At 39.9% G+C, this 12692-nt stretch overlaps 1 protein-coding gene across 2 annotated transcripts in view; it reads left to right on the top strand.

Annotated features, from left to right (window-relative positions):
- C2CD3 (C2 calcium dependent domain containing 3) overlaps positions 1 to 12692 on the top strand; it is a 146628-nt gene that overhangs the window by 75423 nt on the left and 58513 nt on the right. For both annotated transcript variants that reach the window (XM_008072276.2, XM_021706037.1), the window contains exons 18-22: positions 80 to 263; positions 2168 to 2340; positions 4270 to 4393; positions 10060 to 10328; positions 10837 to 10926. In XM_008072276.2, coding sequence (XP_008070467.1) covers positions 80 to 263; positions 2168 to 2340; positions 4270 to 4393; positions 10060 to 10328; positions 10837 to 10926 — 840 coding nt within the window. The remainder of the gene's footprint in view (positions 1 to 79; positions 264 to 2167; positions 2341 to 4269; positions 4394 to 10059; positions 10329 to 10836; positions 10927 to 12692) is intronic.

Here is a 12692-nt window from a genome sequence, read left to right as displayed (position 1 = left end):
ATTCATTGGAAGGATATGCAAGGAAAAAAATCACTAGGTGATATGTCGAATTATTCTTAATTGCTTTTCTTTTCCAAAGGAATTACTCTGAAGCCCTTCAGAACTGCAACCACGCTCTGTGTTCCAGATCCCACCTTTAATAGTAAACACCACCACTCTCTTTTATTGCCAACTGAAGTTCCAGTGCAAAGGCTCTTACTAAGTGCCTTCTCTGCACAGGGGCTTGTGCCTGGAGGTGGAGTCCAGTTTGAAATCTGGTACAGGTACAGTATGGAGGACCCAATCCTATGCCTAGCAAGGAAATGCATAATAATAAAGTATCTTATCCTTAGTTGAATTATTGCAAGGAAGCTAAGTAGCCCCTTCTGCCCTCTTTTATATTATTTGGATTTGACAGTGAATCTTGTTTAGTTTGAACTAAAATCTGTTAAATTATTAGGATCTTGGGAGCAACTGTATCTCATACTTCTAGCCACTACTTACATTAATAGAACTAAAGTTCTATTAATTTTACCTCCTGCTGTCTCTTAAACATATCAATCAATTGTGTTTTTTGTTTGTTTATTTGTTTGTTTGTTTTTAGAGATAGGGTCTCACTCTGTTGCCCAGGCTAGAGTGCGGTAGTATGATCACAGCCCACTGCAATCTCAAACTCCTGGGCTCAAGCAATCCTCCAGAGTACCTAGGACTTAAGGCATGTGCCACCACACCTGGCTAATTTTTAAAAATCTTTCGTAAAGACAGTTTCTCATTATGTTGCCCAGGCTGGTCTTAAACTCTTGACCCCAAGTAATCTCACCTCAGCTTCCTAAGTGCTAGGATTACAGGCTTGAGCCACCGCACCTGGCCTCAGTCACCTTTTTTGTGCTTCTCTTACTGCTTTATTTAGTTCAAGTCCTTATTATATCTTGCCTAAATTACTGTGATAGCCTCCTAACTAACTAATCTCCCCACTTCTAAACTCATTTCTTACAATTTATTATTCTCACTACCAGAAGAGTACCCTTTGTAATATACAAATCGACCAATTGTTACAAACATTGGTAGAAGTTTTCCAGGAAAGATATAAGCATTAATACAGGTGTTCAACCTCCCCATTTTCATCCACACTCCCAAAACAAAACACCAACTAAAATGGTTAAGATAATATAAAATATAAGTGGAGAGGAAACAGCATCAGGAACAGAGAAGAATGCCATCCACACGTGAGAAGTTTCCTAAATGCAATTAGGTGAAAATCAATTGTAAAAGAATTTTAAAACCACATATAGCTGGAGTGGGCTCAGTGACTTGTGCCTGTAGTCCCAGCTACTCGGGAGGCTGTCATGGGAGGATCACTTAAGCCCAGAAGTTCAAGGATGTGGTGAGCTGTCATCGTACCCCTGCACTCCAACTTGGGTGACAGAGTAAGATCCCATCTTTCAAAAATAAGTAAATATATACATGTAAAATAAACTTTTTTGGAGTGGGATATCACTCTGTCACCCACGCTGGAGTGCAGTGGCATCATCATGGCTCACTACAGTCTCGACCTCCTGAGCTCAGGCAATCCATCAGCCTCAACCTCCCAAGTAGCTGGGACTACAGGCAGGTGCCAACATGCCTGACTAATTTTTTAAATTTTTTGTAGAGACAGGGTCTCACTGTGTTGCCTAGGCTGGTTTCAAATTTTTGAAAAATTTTTTTTAAAACCACCTAGGTTTGATTTACAACTTTGTGACCTAAGAATGGATTGCTTTGACATGAGAAGGAAATAGAATAGGTTCTGATGATCCTCGTTACCCCTCCAAATTAGAGGGGTTTAGGAATGACAAGAGTAAGCCATGAAAGAAAGTAGAACTGCTCCACTTAGAACCACTTTTGCTGCTGCAGGGTAGAAGCTTTCCAAAGTGTCTACCCTCAGAGATCCAAGACATATGCAGTTACCTCAAACAGAAAGCTGGTGGGAAGCTGGTCTTTGTCCTGAACTCAGGTTTTAAATTATGGGGTTCCTCCACTATGCAATAGGCAATAATTCCAGCCAGACACAACCACAGCTATATACCATCATTATAGAACAAGTGGGCCCCAAAGATAACTAGATACTGAAGGCTGATCTCTGGAGCAGACTGAATCATTTATCTACCTAATTCTTCCAACTGACAATTTGTACTTTTGTGGTTTCCAGATACTATTATCCTAATGTGAGAGACCAGATGGTCGCTAAAGGAACCTTGCCATTATCGAGAATCTGTGCTATGGTAACCATGCAGCACCGCAAGAATGTGGGAGTACAGACCTTTAATCTCCCTCTAACCCCCAGGATAGAGAAAAGGAAAGAACTGAGAAACCAGTCATCAGGTACTTGAAGACCAGTTTGTCTTTCCCTTTCAAAATCAGTATACATAAAAATGCCATTTCTCTCTAAGTTAGAGACTCTTCGTGTATTGGAGTATTTATTCTTTTGAGGATCTGGTAAAAACTATGAGACACCGTCTTTTAGAAAAATGAGTATAGAATATGCATTGCAAATTCTGTATACAATTCTAGAAAACTCATAGTTCCATGGACTCTGTATAAATGTTACTTATCTCATTTTACTTTTAACTTCAGTAAGCTTTTTTTTTTTTTTTTTTTGAGTCAGAGTCTCACTCTGTCGCCCAGCTGGAGGGCAATGGCATGCTCCCAGCCACTGCAGCCTCTGCCTGCTGGGCTCTGGCAATCCTTCTGCCTCAGCCTTCCAAGTAGCTGGAACTACAGGCATATGCTACCAGGCCTGGCTACAGTAAGCATTTAATAAGCCCTCGTGGCATAAATGCTAACTATTATATGGTACACTCAGAATTATTATTCCAAGCCAATTTGAGCAGATGTGGGATTGGTAGAATATAGTTAGCATGCACTGGGAATTCACTGTAAGGGAGAATGTTAGGATTTAAAGTTGGAAGGGGATTAATTCTGATTTGGAGTTTTGAGTGGTATTGCATCCTAATGCTTCCAGAAGGATGACTTACCTTCCACATTTATCATCAGATAAGTCGGTTTAATCGAGTTGCTGTGCATGCTTGCTGAAGAGGATCTGCCAAAATAAAGGGTTTTATCTTGCCTTACAAGTTGTCAGCTTATACAATGTTTGTGGGAGTATAAACTAGTATAGCCTCTATGGAAATTGGTATGGCAATTTCTCAAAGAACTAAAAGTAGATCTACCATTTGATCCAGCAATCCCACTGCTTAGTATCTACCCAAAGGAACAGAGGTTGTTATACAGAAAAGACACCTGCACTACTATGTTCATCACAGCACAATTCACAATTGCAAAGATGGGGAATCAACTTAAATGCCCATCAATTGATCAGTGGATTATGAAAATATGACTATACATACACACACCCTGGAATACTATTCATCCATAAAAAAGGAATGAAGTAATGTATTTTGCAGCAACTTGGTTGAAATTGGAGACCATCATCCTAAGCGAAGTAATGCAGGAACAGAAAACCAAATGCCGCACGTTCTCACTTATAAGTAGGAGCTCAACTAAGGAACTGCATCAGCATACAGAACAACATAATGGACACTAAAACTCAGCAGGGGAAGAATGGAAAGGATGTGAGCATGAAAACAATCACCTGTCTGGTACAATGCAGACAGGTGGGGTGTAGAATATACTTAAAGGTCAGACTTCTTCACCACTATACAATGAATTCATGTAACCAAAAATCATTTGTACCCCCTAAAGCCATTGAAATAAAAATTCTTTTAAAAACTGAGTTATTCCCCTTGACCCTCATTGATCAGCTTGTTCTGTTATTCCTTCAAACTTTCCCTGAAATGTGACAGTAGGATGGTAGAATTTTTATAAACAGACAGCATATGAAAGATAATTCAGATGGTGATAGCAGGAGAGTGATAGAATGTGAGGTGTTGAAACCTTTTAACAGTTTAAAAAAGAAAAAAGACTAGAACCCATCTCAATTCGATAAACATAACTAGAGGTAAAAAAAAAAAAAAAAATCTAGAATTAAGTCCTGCCTTGTATAGTTGAATTTGGCAAGCAGTTGAGTTTCTGAACCATAGTTTCTTGAATGTAAATTAGTTTGTTAAGGCTTTATTAACCCTAAAGTACAATAATCAGTGTGATTCTGACCAGGACAGATTCTCTCACTGCCGGTTATTGTTCATTATGATTGAAGTTTTTATCCTCTTCCTTTCTGACCGAAACTTTGTGATTTGGTAGAACAGAGATTATTCTGACCAATGTTTTTATCCTTTTGTCCTCATTTTTCAGGTTTCCTGGATGTGGGCCTAAGGTACAGGCGTAGTCTAAGAACAGCAGAGGGAGTTCTTGCTACCCGAGCCGTCTCCATCTCAGTCCATATTATCAGAGCCTGTGGTCTACAAGCAGCAGCCAAGTAAGTCCACCTGAGAAAAGCAGCTCTTAAACCCTTTGCTGCTACAGTCCACACAATATAACTTGGCTATTTTTTTTTTTGAGTTGGAGTCTCACTCTGTCGCCCAGACTGGAGTGCAGTGGCCGCTCCCGGCCACCGCAGCCTCGCCTGCTGGGCTCTGGCAATCCTTCCGCCTCAGCCTTCCAAGTAGCTGGAACTACAGGTGTGTGCTACCACACCCGGCTAATTTTTTGATTTATTGTAGAGATGAGGTCTCGCCAAGTTGCCTAGGCGGGTCTCGAACCCGCGGGCTCAGGCAATCCGCTCACCTCAGCTTCCCAAAGCGCGGGATTACAGACTGAGCCACCAAGCCCGGTAACTTGGCTATTTTTACTGTTATTAGCAACTTAGTTCCTTGACCTTGAGCAACAATGTTATCCTCTATGTTTCGGAATCATTTACTCACATAGTCATACCCTCAAACCGTGCCATAACTAATCACTGCAATTTTCCTGTAATCTCAGTTGATGCATTTCAGTCTCTGCCACCTCCTATTTTTCCAGCTTGTTCTCCTTTCATCTCTTCTCAACATAGCAACTTAGTGACCCTATGGAAATTTAAGTCGGATCCTGACACATATCTACTTAAAACCCACCAGTGATATTCTATCTCATTCATAGTAAAAGCCAGGGTCCTTCATATGATCTGACCCTATTATCTTTGTGACCCCTCCTCCTGCTAGTCTCCCCTCTGCCCTCTCTACTCCAGCCACTGACTCACTTTTTGCTTCTGAACATACCAAGCATACTTCCCCCTCAGAACTTTGTCTTGCTGTTCTCTGCCTGGAATACTGTTTCTGTAGAAAAACAGTATGGCCCTCTGCCTTACCTCCTTAAGGTCTTCACTCCTACTTCTCTCTGCCTTGAATGGTCTCCTCCTTTTGTCTACTTAACAGACTCCTATTTTCCTTTAAGACTTTGCAGTGTTTCTGCAACCTTCCTTTATCCCTTCATACATGTAGACAGTCAGTGCTTTCTCCTTTGTTTGTTAGCACCTATGTTTCAATTATTGGCATACACGCATTTTTCTCTCATTTGACTGTGAGTTCGTCTAGTCAGAGTTCTTCTCTTTCCCACCAACACCTAGCTTAATTCTATCATGTAACAGGAGCCCAGAAAGAGAATTAGATCAGGTTCAGTCTGACTGTCTTTGGACATAAGTCCAAGAAGGAAACAGGCAAGTGCTCCCTAACTTTTCCCCATGTTGTAACTGAGGGTCAGATTGTTTGCCTGTAACTTTATGGTCTCTAAATAAGTAATTGTGTTACTGTGTGAGATCTGACACTAAAGAGTTGATAAAATTATGTGTCGTTAAATTCTTCTCAGTAGCCGGGCTCGGTGGCTCAGCCTGCGTAATCCTGCGCCTTTGGGAGGCTGAGGTGAGTGAATTGCCTGAGCTTGTGGGTTCGAGACCCGCCTAGGCAGCGAGACCTCATCTCTACAATAAATCAAAAATCAGCTGGGCATGGTAGCGCATGCCTGTAGTTCCAGCTACTTGGAAGGCTGAGGTGGAAGAATCGCCGGAGCCCAGCAGGTTGAGGCTGCGGTGGCCGGGAGCAGCCACTGCACTCCAGTCTGGGGGACAGAGTGAGACTCCAACTCAAAAAAAAAAAAAAAAAAATTCTTCTTAGTAAATTGTGTTCACTTACTAATTCTCCAATAGACTTTTTTAATAACTGTTCAAGAACACCTTAGTGTTAATGAAATCAGGGCAGTTTTCTTTTCTTTTCTTTTTTAGTCAGAATCTCACTCTGTTGCTCAGACAGGGGTGGTACCCTCACAGCTCCCACATCCTCAACCTACTGGGCTCAGGTGATCCTTCTGCCTCATCTTTCAAAGAAGCAGGAATTACAGTCACACACCACCACACCTGGCTAATTTTTTTATCTACTGGAGAGATGAGGTCCTGCCAAGTTGCCCAGGCTGGTCTCGAACCACAGGGCTCAGGCAGTCCTCTCGCCTCTGCCTCCCAAAGTGCTGGGATTACATTTGTGAGCCACTGTACCCAGCCTGAGCAATTTTTAATCATATTACTCCCTTACATTAAAGCTTTTGATGATTTCCCATTGTCAGTAGCAGTGGTCTCCGAATTTTAATTGTGCACTTCTATTAATTTTTTAAAATGTAGCATTCTTATTAATTTTAAAAAGTGGCATACCCTCCAAATATGTGTCTACTTATTCATGTATAAATCATCTTAATGTACTACTATACTTCTATATTAGATACAGATATATTATAAAATACATCATAGAATTGGAAAACTTTAATGTACGAGATAATACGTAAAAAAGTTTCATTGTTGGCTGGGCTCGGTGGCTCATCCTGTAATCCCAGCACTTTGGAAGGCTGAGGCGAGTGGATTGCCTGAGCCCACCAGTTCAAGACCAGCCTGGGCAACTTGGTGAAACCTCATCTCTATAATAATCCAAAATTAGCCAGGCATGGTAGTGTACACCTATAGTTCCGTCTACTTGTAAGGCTGAGGAGGAAGGATTGCCAGAGCCCAGCAAGTCGATGCTGTAGTGGCCATGAACATACCACTACACTCCAGCCTGGGTGACAAAGTGAGGCTCCAACTCAAAAAATAAAAAAAAATTTTAAAGAAACGACTAGTAGTTATTAAGGTGCCCAAGAGGGCTGAAAATTATTCTGGTCCAAGAGAAGAACATGTGCAAAGATATGAAAGCATGTATATGGAGGGCCTCTTCTGTGTCAGACCCAGTCAAGATCAGAATTCTTCAGTATGGCATTGAATTAACAAGTATTTAATTGGCAGGGAAGGACCCAGAATTTACTCAGTAGATCTGAGAGTAAACTCAGTAGCTCCTTTGTCTGAAGACTTATGGGGAAAGTCAGATTGGATGGCAGGCAGTTTGTTCTAAATCTCCCATTTGGTCTGTGTTATACTTCCAAGAAGGATGAGTAAGAAGCAAACCTGTTCTAATAGTACACTCTTCTGGTAGTTTGGGGAAGTTCCACAGGATATGAGACAAAGCATAGTGTAATGGAAACACAACTGTACTAGAAGTCAGATACTGTGTGGTTTCTAGTCCCACTCCCACCTCCTTTTAGCTGTGTAGTATCTTGGACTGGTTTCTTTACTTTTCTGAGCCTCAGTTTCTTCATCTGAAAAATGGAAATTTAAAATAACTGCCCTGATTTTATAAGGATCAGTGTAAAAATTAGCAAATATTAAGTCACTTTATAAACTACCAACTATTCTACAAATGTATAAGTTTTTATAATTACTTCAACTTGTATAATTAATGTTACCTTTATTTGCCAGTAAAATCAGAAGTAGGTTTTGCATTGCCTCTCATTGAAAAGAGGAATTCTTGTGTTCTAAACTTACCCCTCCTTCGAATCCTTACTCTGGCATCTAGAGAGCAGGTGCTCTGAATTATGAACCTTCATCTTATCTTATCTGCCAGTGGTCTTCCTGAAAATACATTTTTGGCATCTATATAAAGTAGGCACTTCTTATTCTCTTGCATCTTCTAACTCACCTGATCTATAATTGAGAGTGAGCAGACACTTTCTTGGACATTGCCTGTAGTCTTTAAGTTTCATGAGAGTAAGAAAGTGTAGCTATTTCACTAGTACTATAGATCCAGCTGAGCCCAATGCATGGCACACAGACCATATGCCCAACAAGTAAGTACTGAATGAATGAATTCAGATCAGGTTGGAGCCCAAGGCTTTCTACCATCTCTCTGTCATTTCTGAGAGTTCCCTGTTAAGAGTCCTTTCAAAAATAATAGTCATCATCATCCTCATAAAATAAATTAACAAAAGAAAAAGAAAGAAAAAGGGGCATATATTTAGGGCAACTTGAATCTGTGTTCCTGGGTAAAAATATATATATATATTGTTTAGTTGGAGTTACACTCTGTCACCCAAGCTGGAGTGCAGTGGCACATTCATGGCCACTGCAGCCTCGACCTGCTGGGTTCAGGTCATCCTTCCACCTCAGCTTCCAAGTAGCTGGAACCACAGGCACGTGCCACCATGCCCAGCTAATTTTTTTATTTATTATAGAGACAAAGTCTTGCCATACTGCCCAGTCTGGGCTCAAGTAATCCTCTCGTCTTTGCCTCCCAAAGTGTTAGGATTACAGGTGTGAGCCACCATGCCTGATGATAACCACATTTTTTTTTTTAAGGAAAAAAATCCTTTCGCTGTTCATAGGCAACTTCTCTGCTTTGTATATATTATCTAATGTTATCTCTGCAGTACCCCATGAGTATTTTATCTCTATTTTTTAAAACCACTAGCATTCCATTTATTTTTACCTCCTTTTTTCCTAGTTATAGTATATATTTCATAGTATGTTGTTGTATGGATACACATCAATCTTGTATTAACAATCAGTCTTCTATTAATGATCATTAATGTTAATGAAAAAGAGTTTTTCCTTTTATTAGAAATGAAAGTGTAGTAATCATTCAAATATACTTACATCTTTAGTTATTATATAGTATCTTTATATTTCCTTCATTTTAGTGAAGAGAAAACTGAGACTTTGGAAGGGTTGGAAAGCTGGTCCAGGCCAAACCATAAGTAGATGGTGAAGCCAGGCTACAAACCCAGATCTGTATAACTCCAAATTACTACTCTCTACTGGGATATACAGAGTACAGTGAAGATCTCAGAGGAAGAAACCCCTAAGTCTGCTTTAGGGATATCAGGAAATGCTTTAAAAACAGGTGATTTCTTTGCTGAGATGTCAGTTTTATCCCCTTGGAGAATTTAGGGTAAAGAGCTTTATCTCTTACTGTACCTACACACAAAAGACTTGACTATTCTTTATGAATGTTATTTAAAGTGGTTAGATTCTGTCTGTACATCTTGAAACATCTGTACTGAGAAAGAAAAAAGCAGCTCCTGACATCTGAGAACTAGTTTGACATTCAGGGCTAGGCTCTGGTGTTTCCCTGTTGAGCATAAACAGTCTCACAGAACACCATCATCAGACAAGGACACTGTGTGACCATGATGAAATGAAACAAAAGCAAGACTGCTGCATACTCATGTCTAAGTACAGAACAAAACAATGTTACTATGCAAACCACAGAAATACCCAGCATCTTCCTATCTTGGCTAAAATGAGTGACTACTGCTTCTTTACCAATTACAGCTTTTATTCTTTTCTTCTAGATAAGATTTATAAGAAAAGCAAACCAAAGCAAAACGCTGCTCCTTTGAGCTCTCACTCAAATCAGCTAACACAAGCCCAATACTCATATGTCATTTCTGATACTTCTTACTGAGTTGCTCTAAGGTGTATATTTTCCTTCATTGCAATGAGCAGAAAACCCAACTTGCTCTACTATAGTTGGTTTCTTTGTTCTTTGGCTGAAGGGCATTAACAGGATAATGGATCATCCTTGGAGTTTCACTTTGACAGGCAGATGTTGTCTTCCCCCACCCCCCAAATACATACACTATGATATCTAGCTTACTAAGAAAATACATTGTGGAATTGTCAAAAGCCTAGATAGAAAATATATGGTCGGTTAGTATTCTTGGCTATCTCATAGGAGTAATGGAGTTATTGTCTAAGTAATCAAGCTGATTTCTGATATTATTATGATACCTTCTCATTTCCACTCTTCTCCTCTACAGGGCCTTGGCTGAGCAGGAACCCACTCTGCAGTTTAGTGCTACAGTTGGGGTCAATGCCTCTGTCACCACTCATCTCTCCTTCCTGCCTAAGGGAGAGCAGCGCCGAACCCACCCCGTGGCCTGCTCCTTCTGCCCTGAATTCTCCCATTACATTGAGTTTACATGTAACTTGGTAACTCAGCACTGTAGTGGAGAGGCCTGTTTCCTGGCAGAGCTGTTAGAGTTTGCAGAAGTTATTTTTGCTGTCTATCATGAAAATACCAAGTCAGGTGAGCACCAGATGACTCATCACCATCAGAAGTAAAAGAGGTTTGTTTGAATGGTATAGTCCTTCCTAGGAGATACATGCTGAAGTGTTTAGAGGTGAGGAGTCATAATCTCTGCAATTTAGTTCTGACGAGCAGAGCAAAAAATAAGGAGACTATGTATCAAATGTGTAAGAGAAAGAAAGCATAGGAGATAGTATAGACAGACATAAAGCAAATGTGTCAAAATACTAATTGGCGAATCTAGGTGAGGGGTGTGTGGGAGTTCATTATCATATTCTTGCAGTGTTTCTGTATGCTTAAATTTTTTTCAAATTAAAACATTTAATTTAAAAAAATGAATTTGGGGGCATTCAGGCATTGGTTGGGGTTGTATAGAATAATCTTTAATGTATTTTTTTACATTGATATTCAGTGAGTTTAAGAGGAGGGTTATGTGTGTTTATTGTAAACACATGCACCTTGGTTAGTAGACTGCCAGATAATTTTTCTTTTTTACTTGATTTAACAGTCAGTGATATAGCCAATCTTCAGTCATACAAAGAATATTTGCTTGGTGTAGTAAAAGTTCCAACAAAAGAGCTGCTGGTCAAGAGATCTGGTAAGGGTCCCCAATTATCAGTTTCTGATTTTACCCTCTCCCTTTCACTTGCCTATAAGAGGTCATCATGTCTACCTCCCTTGCGAGATATGCAAAAGAAAACAACCACCACTTAATGCGTGCTTCTGAACTCTATTGGGTACATCAGAGTTTTTCTCAGAAGCATTTTAAGTCCTCTCTTAATCATTCCAAATATTTTCTAATGAAGCTAACTTAGTTTGCCCATCTTCCTTCCTAGGATTATGTAATCTAGTTTCCAGAATTCAATCACATATCTCCAGTTTAATTGTGAGTTGATATTTGAGCAAAACCCTTATAACAAAAACCGTGTGTTCACTTCTGTCTGTATAACTTGGTATGGGATTCACATCTTCTGCGCTTAATGATTGTGATCCAGAACAAGTTACTTCTCCCCTCAGATCCATAGTTTCCTCCTCTATGTAAATGGCAATAGTAAGATCTATTTCACAAGATTATTGAAGCATCCAAGGAAAATATACATTCATGAAAGATCTTGGCACAGGGCTGGACACACAAGACACCTCAGTTTCCCTCCTTCTGTAACTTACTTTAGTTGGTCAGAGAACAGGCATCATCTGGGAAATCCCATCTCTACAAATTAAAATTAACCCCTTAGAGATAAATTATTTAGACACTTAGGGGGGATATATAACTTGTCTTTGTATTCAGAGTTATTCTGAAGTGAACACTCTACTTTGTTTCCTCTTGCCAATAACCTCAATTATAAGATCACACAGCTAATGGAACCATCTAATCTAAGCAGTTTTTAAACGCTGAAATGATGTGAAATTTGGTGTCTACATGCATTTGTGCATTTTTCTGGGGATAATAGTTTTCATTAGAGCCAAAGAGGTCTTTGACCAAAAAATGTTAAGAACCACTAGGTTGTGGGCAACTAATACCCAGAGATAAAAAGCCATAACAAAGGAGCCTTAGAGATCAACATTTTCAGCCTCCTCATTCTACAGACAAAAACCCGGAAGGCCCAGGAAAATCAAATGCCTGTCCAAAAGTCATGTAACCTTTAGAAAATTAACCTTAATAAGCCTCATTTGTAAAGTATAATTGGCAAAATGTTTCTCAGAAAACTGCTGGAAATATTATTATATCATTCCACAGTCTGTTTTATACAATTCTGAAATCCAAAAAGTTCTGAAAATCAAAGTAGTTTATTAACTCATTGAGCAGACAAACCTGACTTCAACTGACATGAGACTTAGACAACTACCTGTTTATTTAAAGTTTTTTTGGTTTTTGTTTTTGAGTTGGAGTCTCTGTCTCTCAGGCTAGGGTGCAGTGGCACACTCATGGCTACCCCAGCGTTGACCTGCTGGGCTCCGGCGATCCTTCTGCCTCAGCCTTCCAAGAAGCCAGAACTACAGGTGTACTACCATACCCGGCTAATTTTTTTATTTATTGTAGAGACAAGGTCTCGCCAAGTTGCCGAGACTGGTCTAGAACCCGTGGGCTCAGGCAATCTACTCATCTCGGCCTCCCAAAGTGCTGGGATTACAGGCTGAGCTACTGATCCCAGCCTAAAGTTTTATTAGAAAACACCATGCCTATTAATTTATATATTATCTATAACTACTTTGTTACTATAACAGCCTGGTAAAGTAATTGCAAAAAGAGAGACCATGTGGCCTAAAATATTTGTTCTGTGGCCTTTTATAAAAAGGTTTGCACACCGGGCTCGGTGGCTCAGCCTATAATCCTGCGCCTTTGGGAGGCTGAGGTGAGTGGAT

Source organism: Carlito syrichta, unplaced genomic scaffold (genome assembly GCF_000164805.1).
Source record: "Carlito syrichta isolate Samal-C Ts95f unplaced genomic scaffold, Tarsius_syrichta-2.0.1 Scaffold315077, whole genome shotgun sequence".
NCBI classification, from domain to species: domain Eukaryota; kingdom Metazoa; phylum Chordata; class Mammalia; order Primates; family Tarsiidae; genus Carlito; species Carlito syrichta.
This window is presented reverse-complemented; position numbering and strand designations above follow the sequence as displayed.